The 19,687-nt window shown below is 31.0% G+C and overlaps 1 protein-coding gene across 2 annotated transcripts; it reads right to left on the bottom strand.

Moving 5' to 3' along the window:
* Positions 1 to 517: 517 nt before the first annotated feature.
* On the bottom strand, positions 518 to 18,720 carry LOC106074040 (uncharacterized). 2 transcript variants are annotated; one of them, XM_056010503.1, is made up of 13 exons: positions 18,593 to 18,720; positions 15,801 to 15,868; positions 14,034 to 14,227; positions 13,149 to 13,383; positions 9,313 to 9,366; positions 8,289 to 8,376; positions 8,070 to 8,085; positions 7,151 to 7,182; positions 6,887 to 6,917; positions 6,268 to 6,296; positions 4,752 to 4,776; positions 4,003 to 4,043; positions 518 to 3,898 (listed from the first exon to the last, which is right to left on the bottom strand). In XM_056010503.1, exons 2-13 carry the CDS (start codon positions 15,850 to 15,852, stop codon positions 3,781 to 3,783), a joined length of 915 nt encoding a protein of 304 aa, XP_055866478.1. In that variant the 5' UTR covers positions 15,853 to 15,868; positions 18,593 to 18,720; the 3' UTR covers positions 518 to 3,780. The 2 variants fall into 2 exon arrangements, with proteins under 2 accessions (XP_055866478.1, XP_055866479.1); XM_056010504.1 differs by having other exon boundaries at positions 14,034 to 14,224.
* Between the last annotated feature and the right edge of the window lie 967 nt (positions 18,721 to 19,687).

Raw genomic sequence — 19,687 nt, 5'->3', positions numbered from 1 at the left:
ATCTTTACAGCCCTCAGACAACGCCGTTTGCGCTGGCTTGGACATGTTCGCCAGATGGAGGACAAGCGCATCCCGAAAGTCATCCTCTATGGACAACTCGCGACTGGCACAAGAAAAACTGGTCGCCAAGAAAGCTATGGACAGTGAAAGGACATGGGTCTCAGCTCAGGAAGAAAAACATAAAATCCGAAAAACGGCCAGCTCCTCTACCACCGAAGCAAAAGCCACCTTAACGTGCGCTATCTGTGGACGGGAGTGTCTCTCCAAAATAGGGCTCCACAGCCTCATGAGGAAGTGTGCTCTGAGATGAACCATATTTTATATAGTTCTATGACTGAAGGAGGCCAATGGCCAATTTAAATTCTGCCTAAAATTTGTAAACGAAGACAACTTGTAATGCCTTAACTACTATAATAGATGTGCTCATTTGAAAATAAAATTAAAAAAAAAAGAAAAATATATAATAAAATATATAATAAAATATAAAGTGTTAAAGTTGCAAGCTCCAAAAATGAAATCCGACTTTAAATCTTTTTTTTTATTTTACCTATGTTTATACTTTTAAGATCTAAACAGAACAAGCAATCGATTTTCAAGAACATTTTTTTTTAGATCTAAAACAATTAACGGACCACACAGAACTAATAACAGTGGCCGTTTATAGGTGTATACATTGGAAAGTAGAAATAATTTTTATTAACATATCTTGAAACATTCATTAACGCATTCAATGGAGATGAATATAGTTTCTGATACCTAGATGAAAAGATTTATAGACGCCAAACAAACAAAACAAATTAAAACGCATCCAATTTTGTTCAGCTACACACATTTAAAGATAAACAATTGTAAAAATATTAATAACAAGCAGTAGGAAAATAATAATAAAAAAAAACAAAACAAAGCTTATTTCAGGGAAAGAACCACAATTTACTGCAATTTATATGAAAATTACAGGATTTAATTGGTACTAAATGATTAGCTTACTGGTTAATTTTTGGATGGATTATTATAAATATTAATAATAATAATAATCTGTATTATCCATTTTAAAAATGTTTGAAAATGTATGAAAATCTCTGATGTTTGCTGTGAAGATTTAATTAAAATATGGCAGTTTTGTTGGACAAAATAGTTCTCCTAAATGATCCAGTGGTCAACTTTTTAGATGGCGGTGCACTATACTATTTACAAAACATAGTCAAGTCTTAGTCATATCATTAGCTAAGTGAATGGCTATCCATTTTTACAATAATGAAAATATTAAAAATTTGTTGGCAGCATTGCTTTTTTGTCTCAGAGGTCAACAATTATTTGTGCCCTTAAGATTTGAGAAAAAAAAAAAGAGAAAAGTGATCAAAAGATTTTTGTGGTTATTAACAGGTCTTGTTAAAAAGATGTCTATATGTGACATTGATTAATGAAGATAAAAAAATGTCCTAGTTAAAAATTAAAAAAAAATTGCAATCTGATTTAAAAAAAAATAACTGAAAAACTACTGTTATTATTTCAATACATGGATAATTATAAAAAATACATTGCACATTTTAAAATCTTTAATATCGAAAATATTTTTTGAAGTTGTGAATGCCTCATATTGATTTGTTCACAAAGATAAGAATCAACAAGATTAGATTTCAAGGTTCAAATTTATCATTATTATGCAGAAGGTTATACTGCCAAGTATTCATTCCACCAAAATAATCAGTCTTTACATAGATCGTAATGCTAAGTATATATACAAAGTAATAATTCCTTTTGCATGAAAAGAATTTGAAACATTAGAAGATCTAGTAACCTATTCACCAAATAAGTATTTTTATTGTTATAAAGTCAGCGGACACTGTTTTCTGACAAGTCAGTTGTTACAAGTTTAACCTGTAACTGTAAAATCTGTATTTAAAAATTTTGCTGCCCACTATAGTACCTACAGTCTATGAAGATTTGTGATGCAATGAAGCAGCATGTGACATGAAAGGGTCATGCGGTTAGCACACTGGACCATCAACCCCTGACTACTCCCATCCCCCGTCCTCTTCAAGGGGGTTTGGACTAGGAAGTAAATTATCAACGCTGAAGGAGCATCTGAAACATGTAAAACTTTTTACAAACAAACGAACATTTTAAAGTTGCCCCTCATTTCTTGGCATAAGTTAAAACCAAGTTTATTGGTGTGTGGACAAAAAACTTTGATGCAAATCTACTTATCTTAAAAAGGATTATACAGAATTAAAACAAAATACAACTGAAGGACTATAACATCAGTGTACAAAAAATATTTTTGTCTGAGATTAAATATCCCATTAAGTTTTTTTAAAATTGAAGACTGCTATATTCTTAAGTAAAATGTTAAAGAAATATCAAAGAATATGAATACATTTTACTATGTTCCTACATGTAATTATTTAGCAACTGTTTAGACTTTAATAGAACATAATAGAAAAAAAAAATGAAATCAAATAAAGTACAGTGGAATCCAGATAATTCTAACTCACATAAGTAGAAGTTTCATTAAATTCAAATTCTTTTCAATGTAATTTTTTTTTCTTACTTTAAAAAATTACTAATTCAAAGTCAGCTATTTGCAAGTCAAAATTTGAATAATCAACAATTTTCCTGTACACCATAACAAGCCAGCAGTCAAACCTTCAACATACTAGCTATTAATCAATTTTTAAAATTGGCATATAGTATGTTTTATCAGCATCAATGGGTGTGTCATGATGGGTGTGCCTAGTGAGGGACAAAAACTAGCTGACTGACTATTCCACTTAACCTCTCTTTCACATACAGACAACATTGCACTATGTTGTTATCACCATCACTTGCTATATTGCAATGTTCTAAATTTCTAATAAGTATGGTATCATTACATCACTACATTTTTTTTTCTAGAAGAATACAAAAACATTTCTTACAATTTAAACAAAAAAGTCATTGCTGAAGGACACAATATGAAACTAAAAAACTGTCACACAAAGCTGTTGTATTCTGGCAAAACTTTGTCAATGATATTGAAAAACTATGACCAAGCATAAAATATGAAATACCAACACATTTTAGAACTTCTCTAAAATTTAAAGTAATTATGTAGAATATTTATATTATCTTTTTATTTTCAACTCTTAGTTCGAGCTCACTCCCTTCTACCTGGCACTTGAAATTAAATAAACTCCACTGTAATTTAATGACAATTTTACTGTCACAGATGCCATTATAGATTTATTTGTATATTTCAAATTTAAAAGCTTGTGTGTAAATAGAAATATAAACCCTTGACTGAGCCTCAGGAATTACCTCACAAATCTAGACCCTTGACAGCACCTCAGGTTTTACCCGAGACGTAATTACGATGTTGCAAATCTATTGGTTGATTTGAAAATAAATAAAGACATTTTTTAAAAGAGTTAGCGCCAGAGAATTGACGAGAGTAGAAAGAACGAGAGTCGATGAAAGAATGTCCTAGTATACAGTCACGTTTCCTAAGAGCTCTAATTTAAAAGCCTTTGTAATATTTTTTGTGCTTGCTGATCTGTAACTTGTACATAAGCTGTACTTACGTTTTATATTTAAATAAAGTTCCAGAGTTGTGTTTTAACAAAGAATCTTTTATTGTGAATCCTAGATCGTCATTTATTCAACTATTTTAATTCAAGTAAAATCCCCGGCACCACAACACACGTTGTGACATTTACAAATGATTATCAATAATGTCAATTTCATTTCTGTAATAATGGCCTCAGTTGATGACTATATTTGTCTTTTTAATGCTAAAAGGGCCTACATTCGTACTTTTAGTGCTTGCATAGGAATTTCAAGACTATCAGAGTCTGAACTGTCATCTGCATGACCAAGTTCTTGTAGAGCATCTGAATGTGTCAACATTGAGTTCAGATATCTGTAACAAAAGGTAAAAATAAATCTTCAGACTGAACATATTTGCTGTTGTATAAACTATTTTTTTAATAAGAAAAGAAGCATATTGTTTTTACAAAATCTTACCTAGCTCTGGCATCTTGTATAGGGTCTAGAAATTGTTCTGACTGTAATAATAATTAAGAAAAAAAAAATTAGTAGCTAAATATAAAAAAGTAAAGTTCCCCTTTCAGACTTTGTGGTCTATAGGGCAGATGATGTAAAGGTCATCAGTTTCTGTGGCCAATGGTTAGCGAGGGTGTCATGTGGCCAGCACAATGACCAATTGCCTTTACTTTTCCCCCAAACTAATGTCAGTTACCCATTAGAGCTGGGTGGACTCAGAGGCGCCCAAAGATCCTGAAATTAAAAATCCCAGTCTTCACCAGGATTCAAAACCTGGGACCTCCTGTTCGAAGCCAAGCGCTTTACCACTCAGCCACCCCCCCCCTCCTAGTAGCTAAATATACTCTATAGAAAATAAATTTGATAATTTTATATATTTTTATATATTGAAGTACAAGACTGGTTCTATCTTCATTTGCTTAACTCTCCTGAATATAGAACTAGAAATAACCAATCACATGTATATATAACTAATATTTAAGAATTTTTTTTTTAGATGCCTGATTTACAATCTCCTTCAACTCATTAGCAGAAAAATAAAATATTGAACGATTTTCTATTTCTCATTATTCTCATTCAAATGGTGGGTAATTTTACTTGTCAACTCAACCCACAGCACTAGCTTATCATTGAAAGTTTTACTTTGTATGAAAAGAGATTAATGGTAATGAGTTTTTGAACATAAATGATTTTAAAAATATTACACATACCTCATTATGTGATTCTAGGGTAGCCCTTAAAAAAAAACAAAAAAAAACAAACAATAAATTGTAGTTAAAATTTAAATTTATCAATTCGCCATAAATAGCTAAACAAAATATTTTCTAATATAAATAAGATTTCAAAAACCAGATAAGTACAGAAACCCTGAGGCAGCCCCCTGCCATTTCAGCCAGTGTTTTCAGTTTGTTGATTAGCTTATAGATTTATATTTTTGTACAAATCTAGCTCTAGACTAAAAGAGTTTCATAGCTCATTAGAAATTATTAGCTAGATTGACTTTTGATAACAATCTTTCTATTAGAAGTAGATCTAGATGTGTACAGCATTATTTTCTTCTCTATTGAAGAAATATATGTAACTTATAAGAGAAGAGAAGATAGAGAAGTTTTTAACTTTAAACAATGTTAAGTGCATCTAGGGGCATACATGTTTAAAACTCTAATTGAATGTCTCTTCTTTTCAATTGATGAATTTTCTACTTAAAATTAAAAAAAAATTTAATACTGTGCCAGTTAATATGAGTAATTCGACAATGATAAATAAATGCCTAATAGAGCGTTAATAAAAAAATACTGATGATTTTTTAAAATCTCTATATGGACTTGAAATACAGTTAACAAGACTGGATCACAAAAAGCAGCATTTCTCATAATGGATGTCACTGTCAAAGGACAGGGTGACAAATTTACTTTTCAAGGGACAAAAAAAAACGTATTCAGGTTTGAATATTAACCAACAACAGAATGAGACAACATGTGTCTGAAGTTAAAAATTGGGACTAGTGAAATTTGCCATGTGGAGTGTAATCAGAGAATTATGATCATGTTTTTAAAAACTGCATTCTCCAGAAGAGACCTTTGATGTAGTCTAGTAGGGAATTGGGGCCATATGTGCAATTATCATGTTTAATACCAGAAAGGATTTCTTCCGACAGACAGGTGTAGACTGAGCGCTCGTCACCCCCAGCCCTGTCTGAGGGATCCTCCATGCCACTGACAAAAAACCTATCCAGACTTTCTTTGGCATTTACATAGCACACATCCTCTGCAAAAAGGAACCACTCACAGCTCGAGGCTTAGAGACTATGGGGAATTTACCTCATATTCCGTTTTTGAAATTGCCACAAGCACTTTGAGAGAACCACCAATCCAAGAGGTGTTGTTTCTAGGTAGGACCTATAAATTGTAAACTATTTTCTCCATAAGCATTTGCAACATTGTTGACTATAAACATTTAAAAGAAGACATTTCAAAAAAAATTCTTCTTCTCAACTTTCACAATCTATGTCAGAATGGTGGATTTATCCCAACTCTCAAACATTGTTTTGTTGATGCATTGTACCTAAAATAGCCTGTTGCAAGATGTCTTTCTTAACATGAAGATGATCTTACGATGATCATGTGTCTAATTCTTCTTACTATAAGAAAGGGTTAATTGTAGATGCCTGGAAGATGAATATTTGTATAAGAAGTTAAATGAAAAGACTAAAAAACAACAACTTACTTTTCTTTTTGACAATTGGGACAACAACGCTGTTAAAAACAAAAAAAATATACATATGTAATCATTTCATTTTTTAATGCTATTAATTTATTAATTATACTCTTCAGCATTGGACAACTGTGGTAATAGAATTTTTTTTTCTTTCCTGACATTAGCTTATGTTTCAAGATAAGAAGGTAATGTCAGTAATAAAGAAAAAAAAAAGATTTTAAACAGTACAAATTTCAAGGGTCATATGCTTCTATCATTATTGGAGTTTAAGTACAATAAAGAGGAGCAAAAGGGCCAGTAGATTAGAACTGGAATGAAACAATACTTCAAATTTCAAGTGAAGTACTATACATTCTTAATGAGTTATTAAACTGTAATTAAGTTTTCCTTGAAAGGAAAATGTTATCAGTTTTGTGAATATAAATATATGTCATTAAGTCAGGAAAAAGAAACAGATCCATAGGACACCAATTGACCAACTATTTATAAAAGACCCATGCAAAATTTGTTAATGAAAAGGCCTGAAGTTTGGGCTATCTGAAAGAATGCCCCTAAAACAAAGATAAACCTAAATAATATTGCTTTTAAAAATAAAAATTATCCAACTTATGTAAAGTCAAAAACATACCTCCTTCTTTAGTTTGGTAAGTTTATCCTTTCTAAAAAAGAACAACCAAAAAAAAAAGTAAAACCTCTGATAAAGATGATCATATTTCTAAAAGTACAAAAAACTTGATCCTATTAAGGTTAATAAAAGTACCATCATACTGAGAATTACATTGTTTACATTTCTTTCACAAACAAGGAAGAGTGTGCTTAAATCTCAAGTAATTAATTATTTATTGCCAATATAAAAAAAAATAATAAAAAAAATGTAATAAATGTTGTTTACCTAACTATAGATAGCTTTTGCCATTTCTCAATCTGAAATGAAAAGTTGGACAAAATTAGTTAAATTATCAATGATATTTTTCCAATGATAATGAATGTACTTGGAAATATTGTCTTTTTTTAAAAATTAGCACATCCTAATTTATCATTAAATCAACAAATACATTTAATTAATCCATTTATTCTTAAAAGAAAAATATTCAAAGATAATGTATCAACTGTTTCTGAGTAGTTTAAATAAATTCTGCAAAGCTAAAATAGTTGTCAAGAGGCCATGTACAATTAAACTTGGTTTGGTTAAAGGCAGCATGGAAAACCTTCTCCCAGATACACCTTCCACCCACTGGTCCACAAATGAGATTGGACCACAGCCCACTGAGCATGCTATAAGCTATATAAAAGCCATAATTTTATATCTAAGAAACCATAAAATAGTACTTGTATTAGTATCTATTTTTCCTAGATATTTAGATAGTACCAAGTTAAAAATTTGCAGACAATGTACTAAGTGATAAAAACTATTGCATTACATATGCTATTATTTTTTTGTAAAATGTTTTACATGTTTTGGATGTTCCTTTTGAGTTGAAGATAATTTACTTTCTAATCCAAACCTCCTGCAGGACGATGGGGGATGGCAGCAGGCAGGGTAAAGAAATCTGAATAACAGTCCACTGTACATGCTGCACGACCAGGCAGCCAGCCAGTAAGGTTTTCATAAGAAATGGTTACAAAGATTGTCATCAATACTGGATGGAACTTATTAGCCTAGTCAGGGCAATTTATCTAGGTGAGGGGAACTTTAATTTCAAACCTCAAACTTATATTCAAGCTTATATAGACCAATATAGTAACATCCTTTTCAAGTAATAAAAAAGATAAAAAAGACACTACAAAGACAATGAAACAGCTAGACTTACTTCCTTTTTGCTTGTTCTGTGAAAAATAAAAGAGAGTTTATATCAAATAAAAGCAAAGTAAACAACTAAGAAACCTTTGTATTAGTGTAAGGCTTTTTTTTTGGGTGAAAAATACTTTACAGACTAAATTTCTTATTGATGTGTTAGCCTATAATAAATAATTAAGATTCATGCTCAATTTAAAATTAATTAATAATTTAATGCTTGCTATAAAATTACCTCCGTTGGTATATAAAGCAAATGATGAAAATTACAATAACAGCAGCCAGAAGCAAAAATAAACCAATGCTAACATATTTCCAGGTATCTACAAAAAAAAAAAAGTTTGAAAAAATTAACAACATATATATAGTATTTTAAAAACACAAAGAATATGGCAATTGAAGTGGAATAACTTTTGAATACCAGGCTGAACCTGATGGGTTGAAATTATAGAGGAGAACGAAATATATTACTCAAAACTTGAGGGTAATCTCAAGTCAAGTCTAACCTGCTCAAAATGATGTCTGATAATTGTTAATGTTATATATTTGGGTGAAAGTGCAATCAATATCTCATGTAGTTGAACCCAAATAACTTCACCAGCTCCAAATTTCTTAAGTTCTCAGAATGAAAGCTTTACTCTGATGCAGGTTATTTCTCACAAGACCATCATGTGAATATGGGGGTCCCTTAGTTACCTGGTGAACATGACACCACTTAACTACTAGGTGAACATGGGGCCACTTAATTACTATTGTTCTAAGCCAAGTGGCAAAGCAATAGAGTCAATTAGGCAAATCATACAGGTCAATGGCTGTCAATGGACAAGGGACAGTACTACTAGTACATATAAATATGACTCATGTTATGGTCATGTGATCAAGAGCCTTTGTCGACCAGAGAGACAGTGTGTAAGATAGGGGAGTTCATATCAGGACACCAAGGTAGTAAGGTACAATGTGAGTCCTTGAGAATGTAGCTGTACAAGTCCAGGAGTAGACAGAGAGAATAGTAGTGTTTAGTACAGCAGCGCGGTAGAGTACTACAAAGCATTTGTAGTTAGTGTAGCCACTTGTGTAGTATTGATTATTTAGTTATTAAACTTACAGCCAATAATACTACTGTGAATCATAACTAATCAGTTGATTTTAGCCCCAGAATTTAAAATTTAAAGATTATTGAAGTTGTTTCAAGAAAACACTGCAGTACCATTCCATGGGCCATCATAACATACTTTTGTTAATATTAATTTTATAGGTACCTGAATTTTCCAGTTTTTGTTTTGTCGGAATATCAGATTCTGGTAAGGAAGTAGCTATTAAAAAACAAAGAAATTTACATTTTTAGATCAATAATTGCAATGAAAATTATAAAATACATTGATTGTAATATATTATTGGAAGAGCTGATATATACTTGGTTCATGTATCTACGAAACTTGATGAATTTCGTGTTTTTTTTAATGAGTCTTTTTCAACTAGCTCCATTTTGGTAGATTGCACACAATATTCTCAAATCATTAATTCTTTAATCTGTGTTTTAAGTTGCTGAATGATCTTTGAATACTTTATTACGATCTTGCTAATAAGCAGTTTTATAATAGGTATTAAAAATGCTTAGGAATGATAACCAAGCATTAAAAATTAACTTACAGAAAAACCAAAAGGAAATTTTAAAAAATGAAACAGTTATATAAAATCAATCATCTTAAAAAAAAGTGCTTCCTATAAAACAGGTTTGAACAAACTACCTTCTTCAACAAGGAAAAACGACCCCGAAAGATTGAGTTTATTGAAAAATGGAAATATTAAACCTCTTTGATGGCATAAATCTAAAATGTTCCCCTTTCAGACCTTGAGGTCTATAGGACAGATAATGTAAAGGTCATCTATTTCTGTGGACTATGGTTAAAGAGGGTGTCATGTGGCCAGCACAATGACCAACTGCTTTTATTTTCAATGACTAATGTCAGGTACCCATTAAAGCTGGGTGGACTCAGAAGCACCCAAAGATGCCAAAATTAAAAATCCCAGTCTTCACCAAGATTTGAACCCAGGACACCTGGTTGGAAGTCAAGCACTTTAATGCTAAGCCTAAGTGCCTCCAAATCTAAAAAGGTGATGTGGAAAAATGTAATTTTATTCAATTTGAACATAACAGATTTCTTATTACATTATATAGTGCTTCTAGGATCACAAAAGAAGCTCATACAAAGTCAGGACAATAATTCAAGAACTTTAAATTTTTTAGACTGCGTTGCCTTATTATCTCAAAGGCTACAAGACAAGCCAAAGTGGAAGATGGCTTTTAGCCAGGTAGGAAAAAGATTTAGAATCAATATAAACCAATATAAACATTATTTGAATTCGATGATAGTCTGAAGAGAATACCATCTGACCAGGCAACCCTCCCTTAAAATGTAGTTACAAAAAAGAGATCAGTTTTAACAATGAGTCAGTTTTCAGAATGCTACCAGTCTGACAAGTATTCAACCATATTACATATTATTGCCTAAAGGCAGCACAGAAAACCTTCTCTCAGATACCCCCCTCCCCCCACTGGTCCACATATGAGATTGGACCATAGTGCTCTGAGCATGCTGTAAGCATGAAAGTAGCACTATATAAACGCTATAATTATTAATATGATTGAATAGTGGCCTCTTTTAAGAAGACCCATTTTTTCTATAAAGAAAATATGAAGGTGATGTAAATAAGAGATTTTAGCCACAGGCTAATATCATTATTTTTATTATATAGATGGAGAAAATTAATGTTGAAACTCTAAATCTTGGCAATCAGTATTTAAAACAGTCACAAAAACATTGTCTTTTAAATCCCAATAATACTCATCATACAATCATTGTCTGTTATTGTCTGATTCATACTGATTCTAAATTCTACTCATCTAGATTCCTAGATCTAGATCTATATATTATATAATATAATATAGACTAGATATAATCAATAATCTATATGACTATATTAAATTTATTTATTTTATATTATAATATTTACATGTAGATGGATAGATTCATGAACAATTTTAAAAATCTACTACAACAAAATATGTATAATAGATTGAATGTTCTTAAAATTAATTTTCATAAGCAAAACATTTAGCAGTCCCGCTTTGAGCTCATGGCTGGCATAACACTAATTGAGTAATTCTTTTCTTTATTATTTTATGCATTTCATTTTGGTATAAGCTTAACAATATTCTATAGACTTCTAGATATTCAAGTAAATGATGATTGTTTTTTTTCAAGAATTGAAACACATTGTATCTGTCAAAATTGTTACAAGTTAATTTATAATAATTATTGTAGTTTTTTTGTTTTTTTTACTTATCTTTTTTTTTTTTTAATAATCTTGCTTCTCTGATATCTTTAAAATTAATTCTATTTTAAGAATATGAATGCCTAATAGATTTAGAACAGACACAAGCTCTTAACACACTGATCTAGACACAGGGGAAACACTGGATAAAGAATATGGAAGACATAATCAGAGAAGAATAGGTAGGCAAAGCATCTGGCTTTGATAACATGCTACCTAATGTAAAAAATAATAAAGCAGGTTATAAACCAGCCAACTGTCTTTACTAATGGCGTTAGACAATTTCGGTCAATGAAAACCTCGTTGCATAGAGGAAAAAGAGACTAACACAATCTGAGCTCACTAGTTAAAGGTTTATACCATTCAGCCACACATCTCATCCCAGTGTAAGAAAAAGGGAAAAATCACATTACCATCTCTGCCTGTCAAGTTAAAGTAAATTATTCAAACTCAGGAAAAGGAAAAAAAAATTTTATGAGAATATAAAGGATTTATGATTTACCTCTCACCCATCATGCCCCCTTTTGCTGGAAAAGCATTTGGAAAATTAATCTTATCTATCCATCCTTCCCAGTGGCGCTACAGCCAATGGAGGGCTGTGGCCTGCTTCAACACATCCCTACAATAATATCTCTCCCGGGCCTTTCGTCTCCCAGCCCTAACCCCAAGCTGTTGCAGATCTGCCTCCACATCATCAATCCATCGCATTTGAGATCTGCCTTTGGGTCGCCTGCATTTAAGTTTTTGCTTGTATACAATTTTCACTCCTCTATTATCTGACATTCTTTCAAGGTGACCTGCCCAACATAGTCTGTTTTTTTTTTTATTTCAGTCACTATCCGTGGGTCTTCATACAATTGATATATCTCATGGTTAGTGCCTGTCTTCCACCCTGTTTCATTTTGTATAGCACCATAAATTTTTCACAAAGAATTATTCATTTTTAGTAGAATTAATCATATATTTTTAACAAATAATTTGTAACATGTTTCAAATGTGTTTTTACTAAACTAAATGGATCCTAAAACAATTAAAAGCTGCTAGTATACATCCTAGAGGCGCGGTGGCTGAGCGGTAAAGCACTTGGCTTCTGAACCGGGGGTCCCGGGTTCGAATCCTGGTGAAGACTGGGATTTTTATTTGGGGATCCTTGGGCGCCTTTAAGTCCACCCATCTCTAATGGGTACCTGACAATAGTTGGGGGAAAAGTAAAGGCGGTTGGTCGTTGTGCTGGCCACATGACACCCTCGTTAACCGTAGGCCACAGAATCAGATGACCTTTACATCATCTGCCCTATAGACCACTATATAGGTCTAAGAGGGGAACTTTATTTTACTATACATCCTAAATACACACTATAAATGCTAAAACAAATTCCTGTATGTAAAAAAAAAAACAAATATTATTATGTGTCAAAGTTGGAAAAGAGATGGGGTAGCTGAGTGGTAAAGCACTTTACATTCTGAACCAGAGGTCCCGAGTTTGAGTCTAGTGAAGACTGGGATTTTTAATTTTAGGATCTTTAAGGCATGTGAGTCCACCCAGCTCTAATGGGTGGAGAAAAGTAAAGGAGGTTGGTGGTTTTGTTGGCCACATGACACCCTTGTTAACCTTGGGCCAAAGAAACAGATGATCTTTGCATCATTTGCCATAAAGATCACAGTTTGAAAGGAGAACTTTAAAGCTGGAAACTACTTTACATTAAAAAAAAAAAGTGTATAAGTTCCGAACCAAAAAAATATTTTAAAAAAGAATTACATTCTTCTTTGTTGATTGCTGGTAACTTCAGAAGAACGTCTTTTGCATGACTTCCATTCAGGTACTCTAAAAATGCATTAATTATAGATCCACTGTAAGATGTGTTGAATGTCATGGCACATAGATATGTGAAAGATTTATTGCCAACTTTAGACGTACATGCACAAACTATTTCTTCCAACACTTTTGTTTTAAGTGATAGTTCCCGACAATCATCAAAAGCGATGTGGGCTGACTGAAATAAACAAAATTTTAAAGTCAATTTAATTACAAAGAATCATTACGGTACTACATTTATCAAAACTTCATTTTGTATGTAAAACTTGAAGCAACAGTTCAAGTCTTGATTTTCATATCAAAGATACAGGAAATGCATTACTGATAATTTGTAGAACTATGGGGTTTTGATTCGAATCTCAGTGATCCACCATGAGAAGTATAAAATGTTTTGGCACAAGTATATATATTTTATGAAATAGTTATCATATGCTTGACTGAATTAAACTTATAAAATGGATTGTTAACAAAATTTCCACAAAATGCATGCCTTCAAGGTACTACTCTGACACTGAAAGTTAAAGTGACACAATGTTTCAACAGTACATTTGATTAAACAACATCATTCTATTTTATTTTTTTGACATTATATTTGTTTTTCTTAATCTTTTACTTTCACTAAAAGAAAATGAAGGAAAAATAATTTGAAGTTGAAATGTAAATAAACAGTTTCACTTAAATTTATCATAATGATCTTCTATGTTAATAAAAAGCTGGCAGCTATTCAAACAAGTAATTGAACAAGAGAGATTCCTACAAGATTATATTAAATTAAGGTTAAGAAAAATATTACACATTAACACATAAATCTATTTTCTCACATCTTACCATATTGGTTATTTTGGAATCAGCAGAAGTGACAGTGATGTGCACAGCTTCACCTATCTCTGATGAAGACATTAAAAAACTCACTTTTCCACCAAAGCACAAAAGTTTATCTATGAAAATTGGTGACCATAGTTCACAGTTTTTAAAAAACTCCACTTTATCTAGGGTTAAGGTTGGTGACATTGTGGATTCTGCTGAAAAAATATTGACGAGAAGACTGTAAGTTTACAATGCTAAATACATGCAAGTTAAAAAAAATCTGTTTATCATCATCACTATATTAATGTACACATTGTTTTCTTAATTAAGGCATTGACAAAGATAGAAAGATTGCAAATGGCCGCCTGCTTGTGTGGTATACATGTGATTGGAACTGGTCCCAGGGTTGAACCCTGCCTGCTACCATCCCCTGCAGTCCTGCATGAGGTAAGGGCTAGGATATAATAACCTTAACTTCTGAAGGAACATCCAAAACATGTCAAACAAAACAAAACAATAAACATTTATTATTCATTTACTTTCAAAAGGTGATTAGTTTACATGATGAAATTTAAAAAGCTTAGTCAAGGTAGAATTACAAAAATCATAGACTTTAATTTACAAAACTTAATAAACAATAATAAAAAATGATGGTTTTCAGCTTTTCACTTTTGTAATCACACTTTACACCAAATGTATGATTACACTCACAACGCAAATTAATTTTACTTTTAATCCCATAACTATTTCATAAGTCCAGTTAAAAACTATCAATATAATTTGAATTACTTTTGAAACTCATATATATATACTTCTGTCTTTCTTTTTTATAAAAATAATATGTAAGCTACCTTTTTAAGAATAGCTAGCTCTTAAACTATTTTTACAATTTGATTACTATGCTAGCACTACTGTAGTTTACAAAATGAGAGGAAAATGCTTTTTAAAAAGTTTTTTTTTTTTGCAAACTTCAAAACTCAATTTGAATGTGAAAGAAAGGTAAACAACTTTATAATGTTATTATTATCACTCTTTGATTTACTGTGTAATTATTTTTTGATAACTGCAATCTGATTTAAAAAAAAAAAAATATTATTTTTATTGACAACACATTATCAGATAAAATTAAAAATGAAACCTCTTATTTAAAAAACAAAACATAACAAGTTTAATATGAAGAAAAGTCACGTAAGTTAATCATAGTGCTGTTGACTGAACACGCTCATTACTTATTATCCAACTAACAAAATAAACTTGAATTTCAATATACTCACTATTCTTGTTTAAATTTCATCCTGAGTACAACTATTTAGTATAGAAAATAAAGGGAAACTCCAGTGGTTTTTCAAATTTGAGTTATTGACATATTTAAATTCTGCATAAAAAAGTTGCAATGGTTAACATTTTACCATTTTTTATTTAAATTCTTTGAAACATTTACATTTAATAAAATAGACAGTAAATCCTTGACATCTAAAAAAAAACAACAAAAAAACAAACTCTGAGATTTTGTTTATTAGGTTAGGCATACGTTACTTCAATACTGAAAGCAAATCTAAATGTAACCAATTGTATCAGATTAAATTAATAGGAATAATAGGTTTGTGTGACATTACATAGAAGCCTGGTGAAAATCTGACCAGTTTGGATGCGCATAAAAACACCAATTACTAAGTTATTATTGAAAATAAAATAAATAGAATAATATATACATTTTCTGTAACTCAAAACACATATAAAAAATTGTCAAAACCTTCAGAGTTTCCCTTTAAATGTAATCTCAGTTACCTAATAAGTCAATGAACAGCAACATGTACACTATTGCGATGCACACATACATCTTGAAAAAGCTTTATCTGAAATAAAAAAAACAGGATTGAATATTCTATTCTAAATCTATATATATAGGCATTCATATTCTTAAAATAGAATTAATTTTAAAGATATCAGAGAAGCAAGATTATAAAATAAAAGTAAAGTAAAAAAAAACACTACAATAATTATTATAAATTAACTTAATTCTAACAATTTTGACAAATACAATGTGTTTCAACTCTTGAAAAAAAACAATCATCATTTACTTGAATATCTAGAAGTCTATAGAATATTGTTAAGCTTTTACCAAAATGAAATGCATAAAATAATAAAGAAAAGAAATACTCAATTATGTTATGCCAGCCATGAGCTCAAAGCGGGACTGCTAAATGTTTTGCTTATGAAAATTAATTTTAAGAACATTCAATCTATTATACATATTTTGTTGTAGTAGATTTTTAAAATTGTTCATAAATCTATCCATCTACATGTAAATATTATAATATAAAATAAATAAATTTAATATAGTCATATAGATTATTGATTTAGTCTATATTATATTATATAATATATAGATCTAGATCTAGGAATCTAGATGAGTAGAATTTAGAATCAGTATGAATCAGACAATAACAGACGATGATCGTATGATGAGTGTTATTGGGATTAATAAATCTATGATTTTTTCAATAAATAAACATGACCTAGCTAGATCGAGATATCTATAATATATAATTTATGAATGAAAGAAAAAGTGCGGGCTGCTAATTTGAAGCCAGAGACCATGCCCACTGCAGATGATCACGCCAGATGAGCTGGCGGTGAGGAGAGGTATACAATAAGCGTGTAGTGTCACAAACTATCAAACAGGCAGTGGAGGAAAGGGGGAGAGAGTCATGAAAAGAATTATAAGCATCTATGGGAGGGAGGGGATGTTAAGGTGTCACAAAACGAACACCCATATTATGAAAACAAGAAGAGGGTCCTTGGATGGGAATTAAAAGATAGACAGAGATAAAATACATGTAGCCAATAATGTAGCGTAGTTGAAAATATCATGTTTATTAAATTATTATTAATTTATAGATCTATAATCTATATAGATTTATTTCTGTCTGTTTCTACACATAGATTACATATGTATATATAGTTTATTTATTTATATACATATGTAATCTATGTGTAGAAACAGACAGAAATAAATCTATATAGATTATAGATCTATAAATTAATAATAATTTAATAAACATGATATTTTCAACTACGCTACATTATTGGCTACATGTATTTTATCTCTGTCTATCTTTTAATTCCCATCCAAGGACCCTCTTCTTGTTTTCATAATATGGGTGTTCGTTTTGTGACACCTTAACATCCCCTCCCTCCCATAGATGCTTATAATTCTTTTCATGACTCTCTCCCCCTTTCCTCCACTGCCTGTTTGATAGTTTGTGACACTACTATATACTATAGTACTATATACACTACTATATATATATATATATATATATATAGAGAGAGAGAGAGAGAGAGAGAGAGAGTATATGAGGAAATAGACTATAAATACATATTGCAAAAGTGAATCTTCTTTTAATACAATCTAAAAAAAATTTAAAGTAACACAGATATAATTTATTAGCAACTATATAGTGGTGTTCAATGACGGTGCTCACTGTCCAAGTATATGGCTCCTTTTGTCTCGAAAGGCAATTTAATGGATGCACCCAAATGAGTCACTGGTTTTGGCTTAATCTTGAGACATGGCAGAATCTGGTGTGGCTAATCAAGCCAATTCTAGAACGGCAGACTTTGCCACAATTCATACATGTGTATGCCTCTGATTCAGGGCAGCTTTCTATTTTTCCCTCTTGATTAAGGCCGCTTCAATTCTTTTGTTCTCAGCAAGGGTTGTCCCAGCACGCACAGTCTGTCTCCATGCACTCCGATCTTTGGCTATGTTTTCCCACATACTTTCGACTTTCGCTGATGCCTGTGGCTGTCATGTCTCGCTTGCAGACATCTCTCTATGTTAGTCTTGGGTGGCCCTTGGGTCTGACTCCTTCCACAAGCTCAGCATATAAGATATTTTTCAGGATTCTACCATCAAAGGTTGTCATGGCCAGGGGTGTAAATGGGGTTAAGCTCCCATTGTCTATAAATACTGTCCAAGTGAGGATTCAAGAAAGCCTAAAAACTGCGTTCAATATAGGAGCATGAAGTGACCCATTTTATTTTAAAATAAAATCTTGACTATGGGTGGTAATACAAAGCAACACAGCTATTTTTTATTGTCCTTTTGGTTGAAGAATAAGAATCTGCTTTCATTTTTTTGTAAATTAAACCTTCACAAAATAAAAAAAAATAAAAAAATTTGACATAGAATCTAGTTCCCGAAAGTAGGTGTTCAGATATAAGAATCTACTAGATCTATATATAGTGATATATCTAGCTAGAATAATCTAGACATTCTAGAATCTAATCTAGATTCTAGTCTAGATTATAGTAGATTAAATTTGATACTGATACTCAGTGATAGTGATAGTAGATCTATTAGAAATGGATTTTATTTGAAGATCTACAGTTATTATGAGTTAACCAGTAGTACAGACTACAGAGTACAGTGTGACTGTCTACTCATCTAGTAATATAGTAGTAATTAGTTTAATTAGAATCTAGATCTAGAAAATACAATAAACTGATACATTTTTAGATCTAAGATTCTAGATCTAGTTAAAAAATAAATTTTAACCAACTTTATGACTTACAATAACAAAGTTATCAACTTCGTGATAAATATATAGATCTAGATTCTAGATCTATATCTTGATGCCAATTTTAGCTGCTTGTCACTGTCACCGGTAAAACCCATTTACCAAGAAAAATCCCCTCCCCCAAATCAGCAGTGATTGTTGCCTCATAGGCTCTTAGACAATATAAATATTAGATCTAGAAAATTGATATTGATATTTCCTTTATTTTTTAAATATATAGATCTAGTTTAGTCAGTAAACAATTTGAATCCCAAAAAAAAAAAGATTCATACAAAATGTCAAATTTATAACACCCCACACACTAAAAAAAAAAAAAAATAATAAAAATAAATAAATAAACAAAAACATAGGCTAGGCCAGGGGTCGGCAACCTTTTGAGTCGGAAGAGCCAAAAATGACAATTTACAAAATTTCGAAGTTCTCAAAGAGCCACAAAGTTTTTTCTTGCCAGCTATAAATAGTTCTAACACAATGAATTTTTTAAAAAAGAAAAAAAATAATTCATATAAGTAGTGTTTTTCACAATAAATAAGATAATATATATATATATATATATATATATATATATATATATATATATATATATATATATATATATATATATATATATATATATATCATTATTAGATAATTATATTTTAATTCGGTAACAACTAAAGAACTTAGACATTTACTTACAACACTAACTTGTACTTCAATAACAAACAAAAGAGCAAACAAATTTAATGTTAGCATTGGCTTTGCATGGGTTTTAGAAAGTTTGGATACATTTTGGCTCATAATTTGTTGCTTTTAGTTTCAAACACGGCCCATATTTTCAATTGTTAGTGGGCTTCTTACTTTACTTTTAATTATATTCATGCAAGAGAACAAAGGCTTGCAGGAATATGTCGATTCATAGATAGTCATCACTCCACTGTAGCAATCTGGAAGATTACTCCATTCGCCGAATCAACTCGCGCATTCCTTTTAAAGCTGTCCACTTTTGCAGCATTACATACATTTCTGGACCTCCAACACTTCCAACTTACTTTTCAACTCTGTCAATTTTCCACCCGATAAAGTTTTACTTTTTAAATCGATCTATTG

The sequence above is a fragment of the Biomphalaria glabrata genome, chromosome 14 (assembly GCF_947242115.1).
Source record: "Biomphalaria glabrata chromosome 14, xgBioGlab47.1, whole genome shotgun sequence".
In the NCBI taxonomy this organism is placed as follows: Eukaryota; Metazoa; Mollusca; class Gastropoda; family Planorbidae; genus Biomphalaria; species Biomphalaria glabrata.
This window is presented reverse-complemented; position numbering and strand designations above follow the sequence as displayed.